This window comes from Tachypleus tridentatus, chromosome 8, assembly GCF_004210375.1.
Source record: "Tachypleus tridentatus isolate NWPU-2018 chromosome 8, ASM421037v1, whole genome shotgun sequence".
Classification (NCBI taxonomy): Eukaryota; Metazoa; Arthropoda; class Merostomata; order Xiphosura; family Limulidae; genus Tachypleus; species Tachypleus tridentatus.
In genome coordinates, this window is record NC_134832.1 from 146,898,458 (window position 1) to 146,912,353 (window position 13,896).

The window sequence follows — 13,896 nt, forward strand, 5'->3', positions numbered from 1 at the left end:
ATACTTTGTTTACGTCGTTTGTCTTGGATTTCATAGCCATCTTCCAATTATTTGCTCACCTCCTTCTTCCATTTTCATCAGTTTCCTCGTGTTCTATTTCAACATATATTTTCCATCTATTACCTACTAATTTTTTCTGTATTTTTTATCGCCTTCTTCAACGTTTTATTGTGGTCGCTTTCTACTTGATCTGGCTCTAACATCATTATAATGGCTCAGTTAAGATATGTTACTTTTACCGTTACTTATAAATTCAGTTTTCCTTGTAGCTGTGGACCACTTCCTTTCTAATTCCATTTGAACGTTTTATGTTATTAGTTTATCATTTTTCAGTTACCAAAATTTACAAGTACTAGTACACAAAACCTCCGGCGAGACAACCCACGATTGATATACGACCAATTTTACCATAAAATTAGTTATTACAAGAACGTAAACGGTGGCCAGTAAGCACCATTAAGAATTAGTTCGTGATTACCGGTAATTTATAACTATATGTACATAAGCAAAATACAATGAAAGCTACTGACGATTTCCATTAAGATACATGAGTAAAAAGCACGAGGAAAGAAGCTAGTATTGTTAGAAACATCGTTACAGTTTTACCTCATATTCGAATTTCCATTAGATTCGGCGTAACTACTATTGTTAGTAATACTGTTCAACGTTTATTTCACAGTCAGTTTTAAAAATTTTGGACCTAGCTACTATTGTCAGTAACATCGTCTTAGTTTTACTTCCTATTTAAGTTTTACTCGTGTTGGGCGTAATTAGTATTTTTAGTAACAAAATTTAAATTTTACTTCATATTCAATTTTTACTCATTTTGGACGTAGCTAGTATTGTTAGTTATATAACTTAAGTTTTACTTCATATTCAGTTTTAATTCATGTTAAGCGTAGCTAGTATTTATAGTAAAAATGTTTTAGCTTTACTTCATATTCAAGTTTTACTCACGTTGGATGTAGCTAATATAGTTAGTAAAATAATTTAAATTTTACTTCATATTCAATTTTTATTCACGTGGAAGTTTCTAGTATTTTTAGTAATATAATTTAAGTTTTACTTTATAATCAATTTTTACTCATGTTGGACGTAGCTAGTATTGCTAGTAATATCGTTCAAGTGTTTATCATGTTGGACGTAGCTAGTATTGTTAGTAATATCGTTCTAGTTTTACTTCATATTCAATTTTTACTCATGTTGGACGTAGCTAGTATTGTTAGTAATATCGTTTTAGTTTTACTTCATATTCAATTTTTACTCATGTTGGACGTAGCTAGTATTGTTAATAATATCGTTTTAGTTTTACTTCATATTCAATTTTTACTCATGTTGGACGTAGCTAGTATTGTTAATAATATCGTTTTAGTTTTACTTCATATTCAAGTGTTCCTCATGTTGGACGTAGCTAGTATTGTTAATAATATCGTTTTTGTTTTACTTCATATTCAAGTGTTCCTCATGTTGGACGTAGCTAGTATTGTTAGTAATATCGTTCAAGTGTTTCTCATGTTGGACGTAGCTAGTATTGTTAGTAATATCGTTCAAGTGTTTCTCATGTTGGACGTAGCTAGTATTGCTAGTAATATCATTCAAGTTTTACTCAAGTCAGACGTAAATAGTATTGTTAGTAATATGGGTTTAATTTTTACTCGTGTTGGACGTATCTAGTATTGTTAGTAATATCGTTTTAGTTTTACTTCATATTCAAGTTTTACTCATGTTGAACGTAGCTAGTATTGTTAGTAATATAATTTAAGTTTTCCATGTGAAATTGGTATCTAGTTTCCTTTCTTCGTCAAAAGATGTTTTACTGTAAAATTGTGAAATGGTTTCAATAACAATGCTCTCTTCAAGAAAGGAAATACAACATCATATCAGACGACTTTGTACAAATTTTAATGTCGTTTCTAAGGTGGACATACAGAGGAATACAGAATGGTTTTTCCAATATTTACAATAAATATAAGGCTTATAAAAGCAATCTAGACAGAAGTTCTCAATTTAAAGAAAATGTATCTACACCAGAAAGAAACAGCACAAAAGAAAACACTGAGGACGAAAATGTAATAATGTGGAACCACATTGAGGATGGCACGATTATTTTTAACGTGTAACTCAGAAAAATGTGTTAACAAATATATACAAAATAGAGTGTTACAAAATAGAGTGTTTGATAATGGTTACACTGACTTTTAAATGTCCGATATCTGGTTTAATAAAGAATACGTCGGGTCACAAAGATCACGTGCTTTGAGACTTCTGAAAACATGGTATAGACTTTCTGGTTCTAGGGCTAGATGGAGAGAAATAAAGGAAAATATTCTATGAAAAAATTTAAAACATACGAATTACTCTTTTACCCTTCCCGTTTTGGGTTAAGTTGAGATAAAACTAGTGAAAAAAACAATTATAATTAGATGTTTTAGGTATTATGTTTTTCAGGAGAAGTCTCAAAGACAAAAAAGTATATTGTAAAAAATTCATTGTGTTAAAGTGAGTATCTACTCATATGTAATATCAAAAATCCAGATGAATAACGTAAGTAATTAACCAGTAAGAAAATACAGGAATAGCTCTGCAAACACGTGCATTCTCAGTGATGGTCATTGTTTTAAAACAACCTATGATCCCACGAAATCCTTGACCGTTTATGTATTTACAAATATTTATCTACGTACCAAAACTAATGCCCCCCACTGGCTCAGCGATATGTATGCGGACTTACAACGCTAAAAATCGAGTTTCGATACCTATGGTGGGCAGAGCACAGATAGCCCACTGTGTAGCTTTGTGCTTAATTCAAAACAACAACAACCAAAACTAATGTTACTAAACTTGTGAAGACGTTTACTACCATACTCAAAAAATCAGATATCAATCTCACTATTTAATCAGTAATAATTGAAAAAACTGCTAACCACACATGAGTTATGTACCCCTACAACCTGACTCAGGGACCACACCTATTATTTAGTCAGTAATAACCGAAAAAACTGTCAACCACACATGAGTTATGTACCCCTACAACCTGACTCAGGAACCACGCTTATTATTTAGTCAGTAATAACTGAATAAACTGTCAACCACACATGAGTTATGTACCCCTACAACCTGACTCAGGGACCACACCTATTATTTAGTCAGTAATAACCGAAAAAACTGCTAACCACACGAGTTATGTACCCCTACAACCTGACTCAGTGACCACACCTATTATTCAGTCAGTAATAACTGAAGAAACTGCTAACCACACATGAGTTATGTACCCCTACAACTTGACATAGGGACCACACCTATTATTTAGTCAGTAATAACTGAAAAATATGCTAACCACTCACGAGTTATGTACCCCTACAACCTGACTCAGGGACCACACCTATTATTTAGTCAGTAATAACTGAAGAAACTGCTAACCACACACGAGTTATGTATCCCTACAACCTGACTTAGGGACCACACCCATTATTTAGTTATTAATAACTGACAAAATTGCTAATCACACATAGGATATGTATCCTTATAGTTCGATTCAGAGACCACATTAATTGTTTAATTGGAAGTAATTCTCTACTATCAACAGACATCCTGTTGAAGACAGTAAAATAAATAAATGGTAGATTATTTTATTATCTGATGAAATTTTTCTGCATCAAATCCACTCTTTTCCAGAAAAAAGAACCCTTAAGGTTATTAGTGAACTGTATTTTCTCACAATTAACTGATGTTGTAACAACGTAAATGCGTAGATACCTTCTTATGTATGACGCAGCGAGACAAACTGGTGTAAGCCTTCTGATGTGGCCCGACATGGCCAAGCGTGTTAAAGCGTTCGACTCGTAATCCGAGGGCCGCAGGATCGAATCCCGGTCGCACCAAACATGCTCGCTTTCTCAGCCGTCGGGGCACTAAAAGGTGACGGTCAATGCCACTATTCGTTGGTAAAAGAGTAGCCCAAGAGTTGGCGGTGGGTGGTGATGACTAGCTGCCTTCCCTCTAGTCTTACACTGCTAAATTAGGGACGTCTAGCACAGATAGCCCTCGAGTAGCTTTGTGCGAAATTCCAAAACAAACAAACAAACTTTGCACGAAATTCAAAACAAACAAACCTTCTGATGTTAAACAGTAGACTATACATTTCTTGTGTAAAATGTAAAAACAAAACATGTTTATCTAAATTTTGTAGTCTTCTGTTAGCAACGATGTAAATAGAAACAGTTTCAAAGTATTTCTTTTTGGAGTGAATCTTGGAGTGATTTATTTTTATTTCTTCATTAAAATCGATCATAAATATAACTCTAGGATAGACAAGAGCACGTGATATTTTATCAGGCAGAAAATGTGTAAGTAAGTTTGGTGATTGTTTCTGTCTAATCATATCCTTACCTTCACTGGGTAGAGAAATGTTAAGGTCATATCTGACCCAAGATCATTCTGAGCTGTACAGGTGTAAATACCAACGTCTTCCCATCTGATGTTTCGTATCAGTAAATCTCCATTATCCAGCACCTGTAATGTCAAAAATACATACATCAATATTTTAACCTGAAAATCATGAAGAAGCATGGTTGACCGGGTATTTCTCAAACAAGCAATATTTTATTTGTGAATAACTTTGAATCGGCACTGCTTTTGTTATACCCATACATGTATTGTTCTGTTTTGTGACACTTCGCAGACAAAAAAAAATCATTTAAAAATTAAATAAAAAACAAAGTCGTGAATTACTGAGATACAAAACTCTATGATTTTAATTAAAACAATCTAACGTTAAAACATATCTACTCGTTAGAAATGTATAAACTTTAAATTGAATCAGAATTACTACAAGTAAAATAGAAGTTTTCTGGAGGATAAACTTGATGAAAACATACAGGCTTTCAGAAGATTAGAATCGCCTGAGTTCGACATCTCAGGCACACCACAAAAAATATTGAAAGACCAAGTTTACCTGCAATTTTATTTTCGAAATGGCTAATAGATGGCACTGCATCATTTGCAAGAAATTTTTGTTGTTAAACATAAGCTACACAATAGGTTCTGCCCACAGCGAGTATCGAAACCCAATTTTTTGTGTTATAAGTTTTCACACTTACCCCTGAACCACCGTAGTCCTGTACATAATGAGATGTTAGCATTAAACTTATAATTAATGTAATTCATTACTGTGAGCATTTTCTTAAAGCAAACCACATCGGGCTATATACTGTGTCCACTGAGAGGAACAGAACCCCTCAGTTTAACACTTTCCAACGTACAGGGGGGATCAATTTATTACTAACATTTTAATAATAAAATAAAAATAAATACATTCAACCAAAGCTAATGAAAATAACATGGTATTCTATGTTCATATAAACACAGAAGAACTACCTCTAATGTTACAATCAAGAACAAATATCTGTTCATATGATTGTTTCTATCTATAACCTTACCTTCACTGGGTAGAGAAATGTCAAGGTCATATCTGACCCAAGATCATTCTGAGCTGTACAGGTGTAAATACCAACGTCTTCCCATCTGATGTTTCGTATCAGTAAATCTCCATTATCCAGCACCTGTAATGTCAAAAATACATACATCAATATTTTAACCTGAAAATCATGAAGAAGCATGGTTGACCGGGTATTTCTCAAACAAGCAATATTTTATTTGTGAATAACTTCGAATCGGCACTGCTTTTGTTATACCCATACATGTATTGTTATGTTTTGTGACACCTCGCAGACAAAAAAAAATCATTTAAAAATTAAATAAAAAACAAAGTCGTGAATTACTGAGATACAAAACTCTATGATTTTAATTAAAAACAATCTAACGTTAAACCATATCTAATCGTTAGAAATGTATAAACTTTAAATTGAATCAGAATTACTACAAGTAAAATAGAAGTTTTCTGGAGGATAAACTTGATGAAAACATACAGGCTTTCAGAAGATTAGAATCGCCTGAGTTCGACATCTCAGGCACACCACAAAAAATATTGAAAGCCCAAGTTTACCTACAATTTTATTTTCGAAATGAATAATAGATGGCACTGCATCATTTGCAAGAAATTTTTGTTGTTAAACACATAAGCTACACAATAGGTTCTGCCCAAAGCGAGTATCGAAACCCAATTATTTGTGTTATAAGTTTTCACACTTACCGCTGAACCACCGTAGTCCTGTACATAATGAGATGTTAGCATTAAACTTATAATTAATGTAATTCATTACTGTGAGCATTTTCTGAAAGCAAACCACATCGGGCTATAACAGAACCCCTCAGTTTAACACTTTCCAACGTACAGGGGGGATCAATTTATTACTAACATTTTAATAATAAAATAAAAATAAATACATTCAATCAAAGCTAATAAAAATAGCATAGTATTCTATGTTTTTGTTTTTTTAATTTCTCGCAAAGCTACATGAGGGCTGTTTGCGCTAGCCGTCCCTAATTTAACATTGAAAACTAGATGGAAGGCAGCTAATCATCACCACCAACTGCAAACTCTTGAGCTACTCTTTCACCAACTGTTATTGGGATAAACCGTCCTCTTATAACACCCCGCGACTGAACCGTGAGCATGTTTCGTGGGGCGTGGATTCAAACCCGCAATAAGCAGATTTCTAGTCAAGTGCCCTCTAACCACCTGGTCATGTTTCATCAGTATTCGAACTGTGACAAATAGTTTGGTATTCATTATCTTTGTACAAGAAATGAAAGGTAGTAGTACATGCTAATAGGCAAAAATAAACTAAACTACAAAGGTATTTTTTTCGTTTTTCTCACCTACACCACTGAGACGTCTCAAAAACGATTTAATGCTAAATGTTGGGTTTCAGTACCCGAGGTGGACTGAGCACAGATAGCCCATTGTGTAGCTTAGACGTTAACCGCCGAAAAACAAAACCAACCTTACCATTACTTTATTTAAAATCACGAACACTTACCATGTATTTCTTGTCGTCTTCAAGTGGTCTGTTGTCATCACCACGTGACATATCACTTCCGGTTTCGGTAGACCGGAACTGCGACAGAACAACTGAACGTCACTTCCTTGTTCTTCGAAACGAAAGCGTGTCCACAGGTAAATTCTTGCTGGTAAGCCTGAGATAACAGAAAAGGTTTAAACCAGCTATCTTTGTGATTATTAGACTCACAAGTTAAATTGTCTTCTGCGTTGGTTATGAGTATTTACTTAAAGAATCAGCACAGATGGATACAACTGTATTAATAATATATTAATATTATCTATTAATATTACAGATAATACACAACAGACAGATAAGGAAACGTGTAAGATTATTACACTGTTTATAATAGTTTATGGAACTGGAAGTACAGACAACCACACTGTTTACAACAGTTTATGGAACTGGAAATACAGACGACCACACTGTTTACAAAAGTTTATGGTACTGGAAATACAGACGACCACACTGTTTACAACAGTTTATGGAACTGGAAGTACAGACAACCACATTGTTTACAACAGTTTATGGAACTGGAAATACATACGACCACACTGTTTACAAAAGCTTATAGAACTGAAGGTACAGACGACCACACTGTTTACAACAGTTTATGGAACTGGAAGTACAGACAACCACACTGTTTACAACAGTTTATGGAACTGGAAATACAGACGACCACACTGTTTACAACAGTTTATGGAACTGGAAATACAGACAACCACACTGTTTACAACAGTTTATGGAACTGGAAGTACAGACAACCACACTGTTTACAACAGTTTATGGAACTGGAAGTACAGACAACCACACTGTTTACAACAGTTTATGGAACTGGAAATACAGACAACCACACTGTTTACAACAGTTTATTCGACTGGAAATACAGACAACCACACTGTTTACAACAGTTTATGGAACTGGATTTATTATAATGTATATTAGATGCCTATTGTAAATCAAAAGTAAGAAAATATGATAGATATGTCAAAGAAAACAATAGTGAAATTTATTTTGATTACTGCGCAAAATACAGAAAAAATACTGTCTTCGTTACAAGCATAAACATATATCTTTTCATATAAACACAGAAGAACTAACTCCACTGTTACAAGTAAGAACAAATATCTGTTCCTATAAACACAGAAGAACTACCTCCACTGTTACAAGCAACAACAAATATTTTTTCACATAAACAAAGAAGAACTACCTCCACTGTTATAAGCAAGAACAAATATCTGTTCCTATAAACACAGAAGAACTACCTCCACTGTTACAAGCAACAACAAATATCTGTTCATATAAACACAGAAGAACTATCTCTACTGTTACAAGGAAGAATAAATCTCTGTTCATATAAACACAGAAGAACTATCTCTACTGTTACAAGCAAGAACAAATATCTGTTCATATAAACACAGAAGAATTCTCTCTACTGTTACACGCAAGAACAAATATCTGTTCCTATAAACACAGAAGAACTAGCTCCACTGTTACAAGCAACAACAAATATCTGTTCACATAAACACAAGAACTAGCTCGACTGTTACAAGCAAGAACAAATATCTGTTCATATAAACACAGAAGAACTGGCTCCACTGTTACAAGCAAGAACAAATATCTGTTCTTATAAACACAGAAGAACTAGCTCCACTGTTATAAGCAAGAACAAATATCTGTTCATATAAACACATAAGAACTAGCTCCACTGTTACAAGCAAGAACAAATATCTGTTCATATAAACGCAGAAGAACTATCTCTACTGTTACAAGGAAGAATAAATCTCTGTTCATATAAACACAGAAGAACTATCTCTACTGTTACAAGCAAGAACAAATATCTGTTCATATAAACACAGAAGAACTCTCTCTACTGTTACACGCAAGAACAAATATCTGTTCCTATAAACACAGAAGAACTACCTCTACTGTTACAAGCAACAACAAATATCTGTTCACATAAACATAGAAGTACTACCTTCACTGTTACTAGCAACAACAAATATCTGTTCCTATAAACACAGAAGAACTACCTCCACTGTTACAAGCAACAACAAATATCTGTTCACATAAACACAGAAGAATTATCTCTACTGTTACAAGTAAGAACAAATATCTGTTCATATAAATACAGAAGAACTACCTCCACTGTTACAAGCAACAACAAATATCTGTTCACATAAACATAGAAGTACTACCTCCACTGTTACAAGCAACAACAAATATCTGTTCCTATAAACACAGAAGAACTACCTCCACTGTTACAAGCAACAACAAATATCTGTTCACATAAACACAGAAGAACTATCTCTACTGTTACAACTAAGAACAAATATCTGTTCATATAAATACAGAAGAACTATCTCTACTGTTACAAGCAAAAACAAATATCTGTTCATATAAACACAGAAGAACTATCTCTACTGTTACAAGCAAAAAGAAATATGTGTTCATATAAACACAGAAGAACTAGCTCCACTGTTACAAGCAAGAACAAATATCTGTTCATATAAACACAGAAGAACTAGCTCCACTGTTACAAGCAACAACAAATATCTGTTCATATAAATACAGAAGAACTATCACTACTGTTACAAGCAAGAACAAATATCTGTTCATATAAACACAGAAAAACTACCTGTACTGTTACTAGCAAAAACAAATATCTGTTCATATAAACACAGAAGAACTAGCTCCACTGTTACAAGCAAGAACAAATATCTGTTCATATAAACGCAGAAGAACTATCTCTACTGTTACAAGGAAGAATAAATCTCTGTTCATATAAACACAGAAGAACTATCTCTACTGTTACAAGCAAGAACAAATATCTGTTCATATAAACACAGAAGAACTCTCTCTACTGTTACACGCAAGAACAAATATCTGTTCCTATAAACACAGAAGAACTACCTCCACTGTTACAAGCAACAACAAATATCTGTTCACATAAACATAGAAGTACTACCTTCACTGTTACTAGCAACAACAAATATCTGTTCCTATAAACACAGAAGAACTACCTCCACTGTTACAAGCAACAACAAATATCTGTTCACATAAACACAGAAGAATTATCTCTACTGTTACAAGTAAGAACAAATATCTGTTCATATAAATACAGAAGAACTACCTCCACTGTTACAAGCAACAACAAATATCTGTTCACATAAACATAGAAGTACTACCTCCACTGTTACAAGCAACAACAAATATCTGTTCCTATAAACACAGAAGAACTACCTCCACTGTTACAAGCAACAACAAATATCTGTTCACATAAACACAGAAGAACTATCTCTACTGTTACAAGTAAGAACAAATATCTGTTCATATAAATACAGAAGAACTATCTCTACTGTTACAAGCAGGAACAAATATCTGTTCATATAAACACAGAAGAACTATCTCTACTGTTACAAGCAAAAAGAAATATGTGTTCATATAAACACAGAAGAACTAGCTCCACTGTTACAAGCAAGAACAAATATCTGTTCATATAAACACAGAAGAACTAGCTCCACTGTTACAAGCAACAACAAATATCTGTTCATATAAATACAGAAGAACTATCACTACTGTTACAAGCAAGAACAAATATCTGTTCATATAAACACAGAAAAACTACCTGTACTGTTACTAGCAAAAACAAATATCTGTTCATATAAACACAGAAGAACTAGCTCCACTGTTACAAGCAAGAACAAATATCTGTTCATATAAACGCAGAAGAACTATCTCTACTGTTACAAGGAAGAATAAATCTCTGTTCATATAAACACAGAAGAACTATCTCTACTGTTACAAGCAAGAACAAATATCTGTTCATATAAACACAGAAGAACTCTCTACTGTTACACGCAAGAACAAATATCTGTTCCTATAAACACAGAAGAACTACCTCCACTGTTACAAGCAACAACAAATATCTGTTCACATAAACATAGAAGTACTACCTTCACTGTTACTAGCAACAACAAATATCTGTTCCTATAAACACAGAAGAACTACCTCCACTGTTACAAGCAACAACAAATATCTGTTCACATAAACACAGAAGAATTATCTCTACTGTTACAAGTAAGAACAAATATCTGTTCATATAAATACAGAAGAACTACCTCCACTGTTACAAGCAACAACAAATATCTGTTCACATAAACATAGAAGTACTACCTCCACTGTTACAAGCAACAACAAATATCTGTTCCTATAAACACAGAAGAACTACCTCCACTGTTACAAGCAACAACAAATATCTGTTCACATAAACACAGAAGAACTATCTCTACTGTTACAAGTAAGAACAAATATCTGTTCATATAAATACAGAAGAACTATCTCTACTGTTACAAGCAGGAACAAATATCTGTTCATATAAACACAGAAGAACTATCTCTACTGTTACAAGCAAAAAGAAATATGTGTTCATATAAACACAGAAGAACTAGCTCCACTGTTACAAGCAAGAACAAATATCTGTTCATATAAACACAGAAGAACTAGCTCCACTGTTACAAGCAACAACAAATATCTGTTCATATAAATACAGAAGAACTATCTCTACTGTTACAAGCAAGAACAAATATCTGTTCATATAAACACAGAAAAACTACCTGTACTGTTACTAGCAAAAACAAATATCTGTTCATATAAACACAGAAGAACAACCTCTACTGTTGCAAGCAACAAAAACTATCTGTTCATATAAACACAGAAGAACTATCTCTACTGTTACAAGCAAGAACAAATATCTGTTCATATAAACACAGAAGAACTAGCTCCACTGTTACAAGCAAGAACAAATATCTGTTCATATAAACACAAAAGAACTATCTCCACTGTTACAAGCAAGAACAAGTATCTGTTCATATAAACACAGAAGTACTACCTCCACTGTTACAAGCAAGAACAAATATCTGTTCATACAAACACAAAAGAACTATCTCCACTGTTACAAGCAAGAACAAGTATCTGTTCATATAAACACAGAAGTACTACCTCCAATGTTACAAGCAAAAACAAATGTCTTTTCATATAAACACAGAAGAACTATCTCCACTGTTACAAACAAAAACATATATCTGTTCATTTAAACACAGAAGAACTATCTCTACTGTTACAAGCAAGATCAATTATCTGTTCATATAAACACAGAAGAACTCTCTCTACTGTTACACGCAAGAACAAATATCTGTTCCTATAAACACAGAAGAACTAGCTCCACTGTTACAAGCAACAACAAATATCTGTTCACATAAACACAAGAACTAGCTCCACTGTTACAAGGAAGAACAAATATATGTTCATATAAACACAGAAGAACTATTTCTACTGTTACACGCAAGAACAAATATCTGTTTCTATAAACACAGAAGAACTACCTCCACTGTTACAAGCAACAACAAATATCTGTTCACATAAACATAGAAGTACTACCTTCACTGTTACTAGCAACAACAAATATCTGTTCCTATAAACACAGAAGAACTACCTCCACTGTTACAAGCAACAACAAATATCTGTTCACATAAACACAGAAGAACTATCTCTACTGTTACAAGTAAGAACAAATATCTGTTCATATAAATACAGAAGAACTACCTCCACTGTTACAAGCAACAATAAATATCTGTTCACATAAACATAGAAGTACTACCTCCACTGTTACAAGCAACAACAAATATCTGTTCCTATAAACACAGAAGAACTACCTCCACTGTTACAAGCAACAACAAATATCTGTTCACATAAACACAGAAGAACTATCTCTACTGTTACAAGTAAGAACAAATATCTGTTCATATAAATACAGAAGAACTATCTCTACTGTTACAAGCAAGAACAAATATCTGTTCATATAAACACAGAAGAACTATTTCTACTGTTACAAGCAAGAACAAATATCTGTTCATATAAACACAGAAGAACTATCTCTACTGTTACAAGCAAGAAGAAAAATCTGTTCATATAAACACAGAAGAACTAGCTCCGCTGTTACAAGCAAGAACAAATAACTGTTCAAATAAACACAGAAGAACTAGCTCCACTGTTACAAGAAAGAACAAATATCTGTTCATATAAACACAGAAGAACTATCTCTACTGTTACAAGCAAGAACAAATATCTATTCCTATAAACACAGAAGAACTATCTCTACTGTTACAAGCAAAAAGAAATATGTGTTCATATAAACACAGAAGAACTAGCTCCACTGTTACAAGCAAGAACAAATATCTGTTCATATAAACACAGAAGAACTAGCTCCACTGTTACAAGCAACAACAAATATCTGTTCATATAAATACAGAAGAACTATCTCTACTGTTACAAGCAAGAACAAATATCTGTTCATATAAACACAGAAAAACTACCTGTACTGTTACTAGCAAAAACAAATATCTGTTCATATAAACACAGAAGAACAACCTCTACTGTTGCAAGCAACAAAAACTATCTGTTCATATAAACACAGAAGAACTATCTCTACTGTTACAAGCAAGAACAAATATCTGTTCATATAAACACAGAAGAACTAGCTCCACTGTTACAAGCAAGAACAAATATCTGTTCATATAAACACAAAAGAACTATCTCCACTGTTACAAGCAAGAACAAGTATCTGTTCATATAAACACAGAAGTACTACCTCCACTGTTACAAGCAAGAACAAATATCTGTTCATATAAACACAAAAGAACTATCTCCACTGTTACAAGCAAGAACAAGTATCTGTTCATATAAACACAGAAGTACTATTTCCAATGTTACAAGCAAAAACAAATGTCTTTTCATATAAACACAGAAGAACTATCTCCACTGTTACAAACAAAAACATATATCTGTTCATTTAAACACAGAAGAACTATCTCTACTGTTACAAGCAAGAACAAATATCTGTTCATATAAACACAGAAGAACTAGCTCCACTGTT

At 33.3% G+C, this 13,896-nt stretch overlaps 1 protein-coding gene across 1 annotated transcript; it reads right to left on the reverse strand.

Moving 5' to 3' along the window:
• Positions 1 to 1,892: 1,892 nt before the first annotated feature.
• On the reverse strand, positions 1,893 to 7,074 carry LOC143224309 (neural/ectodermal development factor IMP-L2-like). The gene is made up of 4 exons (XM_076452706.1): positions 6,942 to 7,074; positions 5,439 to 5,561; positions 4,390 to 4,512; positions 1,893 to 2,299 (listed from the first exon to the last, which is right to left on the reverse strand). Exons 1-4 carry the CDS (start codon positions 6,990 to 6,992, stop codon positions 2,294 to 2,296), a joined length of 303 nt encoding a protein of 100 aa, XP_076308821.1. The 5' UTR covers positions 6,993 to 7,074; the 3' UTR covers positions 1,893 to 2,293.
• Between the last annotated feature and the right edge of the window lie 6,822 nt (positions 7,075 to 13,896).

Coding starts and splice junctions, on each gene's coding strand:
- LOC143224309 (XM_076452706.1), bottom strand. CDS start 6,992: ATGTCACGTGGTGATGACAACAGACCACTTGAAGACGACAAGAAATAC. Junction 5,562..6,941: donor AAGACGACAAGAAATACATG/GTAAGTGTTCGT, acceptor TTGACATTACAG/GTGCTGGATAATGGAGATTT. Junction 4,513..5,438: donor CATTTCTCTACCCAGTGAAG/GTAAGGTTATAG, acceptor TTGACATTACAG/GTGCTGGATAATGGAGATTT.